This window comes from Macaca mulatta, chromosome 16 (genome assembly GCF_049350105.2).
Source record: "Macaca mulatta isolate MMU2019108-1 chromosome 16, T2T-MMU8v2.0, whole genome shotgun sequence".
Classification (NCBI taxonomy): Eukaryota; Metazoa; Chordata; class Mammalia; order Primates; family Cercopithecidae; genus Macaca; species Macaca mulatta.
Window position 1 is genome coordinate 72,155,771 of NC_133421.1, and position 12,178 is coordinate 72,167,948.

Sequence of the window (12,178 nt, forward strand, 5' to 3'; positions counted from 1 at the left end):
TTACTCTTTTGAAATCACTTTTCCCAATAATACTAAAGACTATAAGCCTATGAGAGTTTTTTTGCCCCTCTTCCTAGGCTTAAACAATTAATGAAATGTTTCTTAATCACCATTCAGTGAAGGCAGCTGAGTAAAATGTTTTACCTGAACAACTTTCAACTGACTGAAGACTTTTTTTTTTTTTTTTTTTTTTTTTTTGAGACAAGAGTCTCTCTCTGTCACCCAGGCTAGAGTGCAGGGGCGTGATCTCAGTTCACCACAACCTCTGCCTGCTGAGTTCAAGCGATTCTTCTGCCTCAGCCTCCTGAGTAGCTGGGATTACAGGTGTGTGCCACCACACCCAGCTAATTTTTGTATTTTTAATAGAGATGGGGGTTTCATCATTTGGCCAGGCTGGTTTCGAACTCCTGACCTCAGGTGATCCGCCCTCCTCAGCCCCCCAAAGTGCTGGGATCACAGGCATGAGCCACCAGGCCCAGCCTGATGAAGACATTAACATGAAAATATATTAACATAGAACTTGAAACAAAAATTCTCCCCCTTCCCTGAAATCCCAACAGTGTCAAAATGTTCAGATTTTATAAATCACACCCTCATATACACCAAGGGTGCTGAATGAACCACATTGAAAACACACTTGCTGTAAGGTTGGAAGGAGCTCCTTGGGTCATTCTCTCCCTCAGCTTGAGCCTGAGCAGTGAATGAGGTCACAGTTGTGTGATGGAACAAACCCTTTATTGGATTCCTGATCTGATTGAAGCCCAGAAGTGGTAGGTAGCACGGCTTAAAAGTAGGTAAATATCACAATTTTGTAGGATTCTATGCTAAGTCCTTTTTTAAAAATCTATAATCTATGAGAATTGAAGGTATTTTTTTAAAGTAATGATTATTTTGAGGCATGGGGATGATTTCACAGCACCTTTCAAGTGCCTGAATTGTTGAGCCATTCCGGAGTTCCCAGCTCTGTGGTAGGTTTTCAGATTTTGAGGACTTGTAATTGATTTGTTTAGAAACAACTGCTTTCTGGGCTCTGAGGTGAAGACCTAGGAAAATGGATCAAATTCTAACCAAACATTCAGAGACCTTTTTTCCTCATGGTTGAATAGTATTCAATTATCCATTATTCCTAAGTCAGCAACCTAGTTTTCTTATCAGTGAGCTATCAAATACACTCTACATTTTGAAAAGATAGTTGGAAAGAAAAGAACAACAAAGGGGGAAGTCCTACCAACCCAGCTTCTGGTCCATAAGCCCTGTTTCTCAAACTATGCCAAGTGGAAAGGCGACGGTAATTCACGAGTTCCTTCCGCGGTCTAGGGTAGCAGAACTGCATTGTATTCCACCCCCATTCCTACTGTTAACCAAGACCAGTTGGGTTTTTCCTCCCTGACTCCGCCGAGGTTGCATGCATGGAGGCCTCGCCGCCGCCGCTACCGTAGACGCCGGCCCAGGTGCGCTAGGTCGCCTCCCACCTGCTAGCTGCCCTCGGGGGCAACCCCTCCCTCAGCGCCAAAGACATCAAGAGGATCCTGGGCAGCGTAGGCATCGAGGCGGACGACGACCAGCTCAACAAGGTTATCAGTGAGCTGAATGAAAAAAGCATTGAAGACGTCATTGCCCAGGATATTGGCAAGGTTGCCAGTGTACCTGCCGGTGGGGCTGTGGCTGTCTCTGCTGCCCCAGGCACTGCAGCTCCTGCTGCTGGTTCCACCCCCGCTGCAGCAGAGGAGAAGAGGAGGAGGAGGAGGAGGTGTCCAAAGAGTCAGACAATGACATGGGATTTGGTCTCTTTTATTAAATTCCTGCTCCCCTGCAAATAAAGCCTTTTTAAACATCTAAAAACAAAAACAAACCAAAAACAGTTGGTTCCCAAGAAGTGACAGGGCAGGGATGAGTCTCCCAAAAAGACACCCTGGGAAAAACTACTTACTACTAGGCAGGTATCTAAGATGTAAACAGGTAGGCAAATACATTTTATTCTTTGTCAATTATGACTTGAAATGCTCTACTGATTTCATAATTAAATAGCATCTTTAAATAACTTTTTCCAAATATTTCCAGAATGCTCATTATCTGTGTCACATGGCACCATTTGTATTATTTAAAGTGTGCAACTAGATGATTTGGTATATGTATACATTGTTAAATAATCACCACAATCAGTCTAAGTAACATATTCATCACTTCACATAGCTACTATTGTGTGTGTGTGTGTGTGTGTGTGTGTGTGTGTGTGTAGTGAGAACACTTAGGATCTAATCTCTTAGCAAGTTTCAGGTATACAGTACGGTATTATTACCTATAGTCACCATGTTGTTCATTAGATCTTCAGAATTTATTCATCTTCAAACTTTGTATCACTGACCGACATCTCCCCATATCTCCTTCCTCAACCACCATTCTACTCTCTGCTTCTATGAGTTTGACTATTTTAGATTGCACATATTAGTTAGATCATATAGCAGTCTTTCTGTATCTGGTTTATTTCACTTGGCATTTATTTTTACATAGGATCAGAATGACACTAATTGAAGGGGGAGCAGCGACAAGCAACTTTGCTTGGAAATCTGGGAACAATGAAGGGGTGTTTCCATATGGCCTTCCAACTTTATGCATACCTCTAACTTGAGTTTGCATCTATTACCATTCCTTGAGGCCCTAGACTTTTCAAACTCTAGGCTTTGAGCAGAAAAAGTTGCAAAAGAGTATCAAGAATTAATCTGTAAACTGATTTCTTAATTGTATATTCTGAATTCCAGACAGAGTCACTGGCCACATGGCAGTTTCAGAAATTAAACCAAAATTTAAGCTGAATCCTCTAACAAAGGTACCCATCTCCCACAGTAAAAGGTAAGTAATGAATGTATTAAGGGTGATAAATGTATTATGATAAAGAATTATTAGTGCTACAGCTCTTTCAGAATTTTGTCTAGCAGGTTTTCCGATCTTTACCAGGAAGCCCCTTTAAAAAAGGAAATTATTAAGATTATTGGCCGGGTGCAGTGGCCCACACCTGTAATCCCAGCACTTTGGGAGGCCGAGGTGGGTGGATCACGAAATCAAGAGATCGAGACCATCCTGGTCAACATGGTGAAACCCTGTCTGTACTAAAAATACAAAAATTAGGTGTGGTGTCATGTGCCTGTGGTCCCAGCTACTCAAGAGGCTGAGGCAGGAGAATTGCTTGAACTTGGGGTACAGAGGTTGCAGTGAGCTGAGATCATGCCACTGCACTCTAGCCTGGTGACAGAGCGAGACTCCATCTCAGAAAAAAAAAATTATTAATATATTAAATACTCATAAAGATTATGATGAAACAAAATACTCTTCAAATATTTATTATATGGTAAGTTTAGTTATAAAACAAAACATTGGAATTGAAGAGAAAGATTTTTTATGAAAAGAAAAAGATATACATCTTTTTTGATAGGAAGAGCAGAATTCTCCCTCCTGTCCTCCCAAAGAAGAAGCTGTTTTTATGTTAGTATACAAAATACTCTAGGGGGCTCAAGGAGTTATAAGTTATACCTTGAGATATTTTGAGTGCCAGTTTAAAGAAGAAAAAATTTAGAAGATCATAAAGAAGACTTAAACCCATAACCAAGTCAAAGTGTAGAAAAAGGGTCTATATTTCAAATATAGCTGGTAAACAAAAGCTGGTAAATCAGCCATGGTCTATATTTCAAATATAGCTGGTAAACAAAAGCTGGTAAATCAGCCATGATTGACCCTGGGCTAAAATTGGGAAGGGAGATTTGCCTGTGACATTAACAATAGCTTTTTCTCAGTCACCTAACAATAAATTTAAATAAGCAGCCACTAATGACCAAAACTGAGAGCCTGATCTATATTTTATCAGATCATAAGAAGAATATTTCTTTCCTCTTTCACAATTATCCATTTACTTTCTATTTTGAGTGTATCTTTTCTAGTGTCCTTGACTCTGCAAGCTATCTTTTGAGGTAGTGAGTTCCTTGTCACTGAAAGTAGTTAAGCAAAAACCAGACAACACTACATGTAAAGGGAATTCCTACATTAGATGAGAGGCTGGATTAGGTTCATTCCAAATGTAAGGTTTTTCAGTCATTTGAAACTTTGTAAAATAAAGTCTTTCTCCAATGTTTGATCCAAGGTAAGGTTTGAAATTGTGCCATGAGTGTCTTTTTAAAGACAGGTAATAAGAACTTTACATTGCCTGGCCAGGCATGGTGGCTCACATCTGTAATCCCAGCACTTTGAGAGGCTGAAGTGGGTGGATCACTTGAGCCCAGGAATTTGAGACCAGCCTCTACCAAAAAAAGATACGAAAATTAGCTGGGTGTGGTGGTGCACACCTGTAGTCCCAGCTACTCCAGGGGCTGAGGTGAGAGGATTGCTTGAGCCCAGGAGGCAGAGGATAGGGTGAGCTAAGATTGCACCACTGCATTTCAGCCTGGGCAATAGAGCAAGACCCTGTCTCAAAAGGAAAAAAAAAAAGATCTTTACACTGCCTTGAATTCTGCTTTCCTCCTGCTTCTTGAGAACCTAGTATCTCCCTATCTACTGCATCTTTTACATCATGCAAAAGAAATTTGTTTATATTTAGAAATACAGATGGTCCCCAACTTAACAATGGTTCAACTTACCATTTTTTGACTTTATAGTGGTACAAAAGCAATACTCATCCAGTAGAAACTCAACTTCAAATACTCATACAACCATTCTGTTTTTCACTTTTAGTATAGGAGTCAATAAATTACATGAGGCATTCAACACTTTATTACAAAATAGGCTTTGTGCTGGATGATTTTGCCCACATGTAGGCTAATGTAAGTGTTCTGAGCACATTTAAGGTAGGCTCGGCTAAGCTATGTAGGTTAGGTGAATTAAATGCATTTTCAATTTACAATATTTTCAACTTATGATGGGTTTATAAGGATGTAACCCCATCATGAATCAAGGAACATCAGTAAAATAAATATAAAATAACCTATCTGAGTAAGGACAAACCCGAGCTTCAGAAATTACAGGTTGGGCACAGTGGCACACACTTGCCATCCCAACACTTTGGGAAGTAGACGAGGGAGGAACACTTGAGCCCAGGAGTTCAAGACCAGCCTGAGCAACATAAGGAGATCTCGTCTCTACAAAAAATAAAAAATTAGCTGGGTATGGTGGCATGCACCTATGGTTCCAATTACGCGGGAGGCTGAGGTGGAAGGATTCTTGAGCCTGGGTGGTCAAGGCTGCAGTGAGCCACGATCACACCACTGCACTCCAGCCTGGACCACAGAGGGAGACTCTGTCTTGAAAAAATGGGAGAAAGAGAAGAAATGCAAGTAAGTAATAAAGAGGAAGCACCAGAAGAAGAATTCAATGTTAGTAAAAACTGAGAAAATAAGACAAGTTAGATAAAATTCCACTTTCAAAAGTTAAGAACAGTTCTGAGACTATTACCTCCTTTTCTCCCAGGCCCCTCTTTGAAAATGAGTTGAATCTAATAAATACTTTAGGGGATACTAAATTAATAAACCATAATAATTTTTTGTTTAACTACAATGTTTAGTATTTCTTCTAGTTTTACTTTTTTGAGACAGAGTCTCGCTCTGTCACCCAGGCTGGATTGCAGCGACGTGATCTCCACTCCCAAGTAGCTGGGACTACAGGCGCCCGCCACCATGCCTAGCTAATTTTTTTTTTTTTTTTAATTTTTAGTAGAGACGAGGTTTCACTGTGTTAGCCAGGATGGTCTTGATCTCCTGACCTCGTGATCCACCCGCCTCGGCCTCCCGAAGTGCTGGGATTATAGGCGTGGGCCACTGTGCCCGGCCTAGTTTTACTTTTTAAACTGCTTCTTATAAAGCCACAAAACTATGAGATTTCATATTTTTTAAACTTTTAGTTCTACAAGTATCAAAACTAAAGACACTTTAAATAAATTTATAAAATTGATTATAATTAAATGTTTGAGTTAAGTCACATTTACTTAAATGTAATTAAATTTTACTTATCATATTATAAGCAAACCCAGTTTTATATGATGTATTTTTGTGTTCTTAAACTAATAAATTACTTCAGATCTGTACAAAGTATCTTGAAAGTATTAATATGTTCCTGCCTTTCCCAGATTTTACTTTCCTGAATAAAGGAAAGGTCACCCAGGGTTTCAGATTTTCAGAAGCGTTCTCTATCTTTGTTTCTCTCTCTTACACACACATACATATGCTGTTAAAAATGCAATTTGACAATTGTAAAATAGTTGTAAAAGTTTTTTAAAAAAGAAAGTTGTAAAATAGTCATAGATGCAAAGGTTTCTCTGTAAGGGTATTCACCACAACAATGTTTATACTTTTTTAAAATTTGAAACTCAAGGCTGAGAGTTGGAGCCAGAAAAAAAAGAAAATTGAAACAACTTCTATTTCTAACAACAGGAATAGTGTAAAGCATTATGGCCTTGATTTTTGGAGTCAGACAAATCTAGGTTTGAATCTAAGGTCTTCCGTTTACTATCTGTATAGCCTGAGACAAATAATTTAATTACTCTGAGCTTCTGTTTCCTATTGTATAAAATGGGGGAAATCATAACTGGTTTTTTGATTGTTTGTTTTTGAGATAGGATCTCACTGTCACCCAGGCTGAAGCAAAGTGGTACAATCTTGACTCACTGCTGCCTTGACCTCCCAAGCACAAGCATTCCTCCCACCTCAGCCTCCTGAGTGGCTAAGACTACAGGCCCTTGCCAGCACATCTGGCTAATTTTTTTTGGTTTTTGTAGAGACAGGGTGTTGCTATGTTGCCCAAGCTGGTCTTGAGCTCCTGGGCTCAAGCGATTCTCTTGCCTTGACCTCCCAAAGGGCTAGGATTATAGCCACCATGGTGGGCCTGAAATTATAATTTTTTAAGGGAGGGGTGTTGGGCATCCATGGCTGGCCTGAAATTACAATTTTTTAAGGGAGGGGTGATGGGCAAGTTTAGGGCAGAGGTGGATCTCAGTGGCCAACATTTTCTCACTGTTCATCCTATAGCTATTGACTATCCTAAATAGAAGATCCCTTAGGATAGTAGACTGGATACATTGAGATGCTACAGTCATTCCAGTAGCAGAAACTGATGAATAGGACTAATGTCTGCTGGTTTCACATATGTAGTAAATCTGAATATTTTCATATCTTTCCTCAGGGATAGAGACTTACCAGGATCTCTTCAATGCCAATTACAACACAAAGAAAAGAAGCTAAGTGCTTCACAAATGGCAGGTAATGAGAATCATCCTCAAAATTGAAGCATAGATAACAGCTCCTTAATATGTCTGATCCTTTCTTCTCTAAGAAAGATCTGAGATTTCACAGGTTGTCTACACCACCATCATTTGAGAGAAAGGGAAAAAAACTTATATTTTTGTGAGACAGGAGGGAAATTGCTTTTAAATGGACATCTCCCTAGAATTTAGTCAGTGCTGGTCAAATAATTGTATTCAAAGAAGAACTTGTGGGTGTGGAAAAGAACAAATGCAAAAATAACAAAAATAACAAAAGAACAAGTATAAATCAAGTAATAAAGAATACAAACACAGCTACAGTCCTAGGATTTCTCAAAGAAAAAATATAATGATAAAATGAGCTACACTGGTTAAAGTTTATTCATCCAAACAACAAATATTTATTTAATGCCAAAAATGTACTAGGCGTGGGAAACATAACAAAACAAGTTAGACATGGTAGGACCTGATAGGAAGTCTAACAGGGAAGACAGTCTGTTAAACCATGAACTTGCTGGGCACAGTGGCTCACACCTGTAATCCCAGCACTTTGGAAGCCTGAGGCAGGCCAGGCCGATCACCTGAGGTCAGGAGTTCAAGACCAGCTTGGCCAATATGGTGAAACCCTGTCTCTACTAAAAATACAAAACTTAGCTGGGCGTGGTGGTGGACACCTGTAATCCCAGCTATTTGGGAGGCTGAGGCAGGGAGAATTGCTTGAACCTGGGAAGTGGAGGTTGCAGTGAGCAGAGATCACACCACTGCACTCAAGCCTGGCCGACAAAGCGAGACTCCATCTCAGAAAAAAGCCACGAACTTGCTGAATAAATCATTTAAATTACAATATAACAAAAGTTATGATAGGAAAAGTATAGAGTGTTATAGGAGCTTAAAGGAAAGCCTCCTAAATTTAGTCTTGTGAGGGAAGAAGGGGAGTCCCAGAGAAGGCTGAATGGCGACTAGGAGTAAATCAGGCAAATAGTGCTGAGAGGAGTGTTCTAGGCAAAAAGAACAGAATCTACAAAGGCCAGAGAAAAGGGAAAACATCATGCACTAGAAAAATTCAAAGAAGTCAAGTGTGGCTATGTTTGGTTGCGTCTGGTTTCTGGAGAGGCTGATGCTTTACTCCACTAAATTTAGAACCAATTTAGAAATTGACCCAGGAGACAGAAATGAATCAAAGAATCAATCGACTTTGACCAGCCCTGAGAGGGGCAGTCCCTCCAGGGCCAGCAAGGCCCCAGATAACAAAACATCAAATATGGAAACTAGAAAATGTGTTCCTTACAGTGTTTAATCCTCACAGCTTTCCTATGAGAGGTTAATTTGTTCATTCTATAAATATTTATTGAATACTTCAAGATCCCTAGCATCTCCCATCCTCACTGTCAATAGGTCTCCTTTCTTTCATGAAGAAAACTGAAGCAATCAGAGTAGAATGTCCATAGACTCTCACTTCCATGTCTGCCTCCTTACCAGCATCTGTATCCATATACTCTGTCTTCCAACAACTTTTTCTATTTGAGCAATAAAAATTAATAATACAGAATTGATTATAACCCAAAGTATAAAATAAACATCCATGAATCCACACTGATAGAAATAAATGACTAATTTTTTTTTTTTTTTGAGATGGAGTCTCGCTCTGTCACCCAGACCGGAGTGCAGTGGCGCGATCTTGGCTCACTGCAAGCTCTACCTCCCGGTTCACACCATTCTCCTGCCTCAGCCTCCCGAGTAGCTGGGACTACAGGTGCCCGCCACCACGCCCGGCTAACTTTTCGTATTTTTTAGTAGAGATGGGGTTTCACCGTGATAGCCAGGATGGTCTTGATCTCCTGACCTCGTGATCCGCCCGCCTTGGCCTCCCAAAGTGCTGGGATTACAGGCAGGAGCCACCGCTCCCAGCCATAAATGACTAAATTTTTAATAGGAAGAAGAGACAAATGGCAGAGGTAGCAATAGCTGGAGGGGGAAATGGGGTCACAATGTACTTTTTAAGGGAGAAATAGCAAAAGTTTATACAACAATAGGATTGATATAATAGAAAATGAAAAAATGATATTTCCCTTACCTAAGGGGGGACCCTTTCTTAGGTAAATTCTTTGAATATGAGAGAGGGGATGAGTTCCAATCCACAAGGGAGGGATTGGCTCTGGATAAGAGCATACAGTTTATTTGCAGCGCAGAGAGAAAGGAAGGTCATGCAGGTACAGGTGCTAGTCAGGAAACAGACACAAAGGTGGGAATGTGTAGGAATTCCATTTCTCTTCTTCTTTCTAATCATCCACCCAGAATTACTTTTTCTTTTTTCCATGGTATGTATCACCTTCTAAAATGGCATCTAATTTATCTATTTATTACATTTATATGAAGGCACAGATCTTTGTCTATGTAGTGCGCTAATATATCCTAAGCACTTGGAGCAATGCCTGGTCCATGGAAAGCATGCAATCAATATTTGTTGACTGCTTACTAACATGCAAGAGATAATGGGAAAAACAGAAACAAGTCAGAGATAGTTTGGTTCCAGCCCTAGAGAAGCCTACCTTTTATCAAGGAGAAAGATATTACCTTTTTACATTACACACTTACAGAGCAGGTATCATTATCTCTGTAGGAGATTAATCATTCTTATACATAGAGATGCTGAGACTTGAACATGATATGAAGTAAGTTTTATTTTGGTGTCATTTGGAATATATTTTGTTCCCGGTTTATTTCCTCATTCACTAATTTCAGAAAATACTTATCTAATTTTGGCTCCAGTTAGTGCCTTGACTATTTCTTTGAAAAACTTTGGATCCATATAAAACACACACACATATATATAATTTGGGTCCAATTTGACAAATTAGTTTTCTATTGCTGCTGTAACAAATTGCCACACACATAACAGCTTAAAACAACACAAATTTATTATCTCACAGTTCTATAAGTCAGAAGTGCAGGTGGGCACAGCTGGTTTCTTTTCTCTGTGTCTTATAGGACTGAAATTAAGGTGTTGGCCAGCCTGGCCTCTTATTTAGGGGCTCTGGAGGAGAATCTGCTTCCAGTCTCATTCAGATTTTTGGCAGAATTCTGTTCTTTTCTCTCGTAGGGCTGACATTCCAGTTTCCCTGCTGTTTATCAGCCAGGAGCTTCTCAGCCTCTTTAGCAGGCAGAGAAGTTCCTGGCTGATAAACCAGCAATGGTGGGTGAGGTCTTTCTCATGCTCTAAATCTCTCTGATTTCTGCCACATCTCTCTGGCTTCTAGCTATATAAGGGATCATGTAATTAGATCAAGCCCAGAAGAATCTATCTTAATTATATGTACAAAGTCCCTTTTGCCATGTAAGATAGCATATTCACAGGTTAAGGGATTACAGTGTGGATATCTTTGGAAGGCCATCTTACTTACCAACACTTGGTTTTGCAACAGTTAGTTCATTCCAGTTCAAGTTCCATGGAAGGATACTGTATAAGAAATGTCTATTAAGCACTCATTTTTTTCACAATCCTTTTTTTAGAACATGATCTCCAGTCAACTATATTGTCTGTCCTAGTCCTATTAGTGTATATACTTCTTCTTGAATAACTGTCCTGAATAACTTAATCCTATTTCCCCAGCTTTCCAAGATGCCTACAACTTCTTCAACAAGGACAAAACTGGCTGTATTGATTTCCATGGACTGATGTGCACTGTAGCTAAGCTGGGAATGAATCTAACCAAGCATGATGTCTATAATGAATTGAAATGTGCTGATATTGATCGTGAGTCATTTGGCTTCTCATTGCTTTTCCCATAAAAGATTTTTGTGAATATATAGTTTTCTTTTAATGACTGTATAAACATGAGAAACAAACCTTATTTACTTGCCCCCATATATATATATATTTGTATATTTGCATATTTGTATATGTTTGTAGACTATATATTTCAATACTATATACAAATATGCATATATGTATATATCCATATATCTATGTATACACACACATATGTATCCTTAAAGAGACACACACATATGTGTGTGTGTCTGTGTGTGTATGGTATATGTCCCTTTAAGGAGATCAGTGAGGTATGTGTACAAGTTGTGAAATCAAATTAATCCTAGAAAATGGACTATTTGAAAAATGCTGTGTAGAAGCCAAGAGTGATTGTCTGATTTCAATATCAAATTCAGGTTACCTGTCCTGATGTACATGGAAGCTGTACATGGAGGGTGCCCTGAAATAACAGATACAAAAGCAGTAACAATGTTAATAATGACTCATTACCAAGAGAATTCAAGCCTTTTGTTTCTGTTTGAATCAAAATAGAACAAATCTTTCTTTTTCCATCAAGTCCTACCTACATTGAATTTTAAATGCCCTAGCACTTTTGTTGGTATTTTTAAAGCATACAGGTAATGTTTTTAGTGAATATACTGACCAGATTATTAGTAGCCCAAACTGATATGCTGTGTGAAAAATATATTCAGCATATTATCTCCTCTCACCTCTCTCCACCCAACTGTCAGTGCCCCATTCAATCAACATCAGTTCCACCTGTCATTCAATGTCACTTAAGGTGTCACTTGTTTCTACTAACAGTGTCAAATTTTTCTATTATTTCATGGAAACACACACATACCCCTCTAATAATATTCATCATCCTTCAGTTTTAGAGGAAATGGAATACAGCTTGGGGATGTTAAAAGTAGGAATAATAGGGGCGGTTATATCATGGGAAGACAGGGCAGATTCCTTGCAAACATGGCCAGGCTCTGAGAAAAGAGCAGGCGGACAGACTGCAATGGCTGGGTGCTCCTGGTTGGATATTTACAACCACTGTTGCTTCTATGGGCTATGGAGGACTCATGTAATGGTGCTAAGACCACTTCAAGAAGACCAGGGCTCACCTGAGCATATTTCCAATGCTCTTTCTTTGCTCAATTCAAATGCTCTTTTTTTAATAT

General features: G+C 39.3%; 1 protein-coding gene, 1 non-coding gene and 1 pseudogene across 2 annotated transcripts in view; all 3 read left to right on the plus strand.

Moving 5' to 3' along the window:
* Positions 1-12,178, plus strand: part of EFCAB3 (EF-hand calcium binding domain 3) — a 158,331-nt gene that overhangs the window by 119,333 nt on the left and 26,820 nt on the right. The window contains exons 40-42 of the mRNA XM_028836627.2: positions 2,760-2,850; positions 7,159-7,235; positions 10,848-10,991. Coding sequence (XP_028692460.2) covers positions 2,760-2,850; positions 7,159-7,235; positions 10,848-10,991 — 312 coding nt within the window. The remainder of the gene's footprint in view (positions 1-2,759; positions 2,851-7,158; positions 7,236-10,847; positions 10,992-12,178) is intronic.
* On the plus strand, positions 1,268-1,798 carry LOC106992438 (large ribosomal subunit protein P2 pseudogene; annotated as a pseudogene).
* Positions 2,902-2,964, plus strand: LOC114673276 (U7 small nuclear RNA). Its single transcript, XR_003723998.1, has one exon. It is a non-coding gene; the product is annotated as a U7 small nuclear RNA (small nuclear RNA).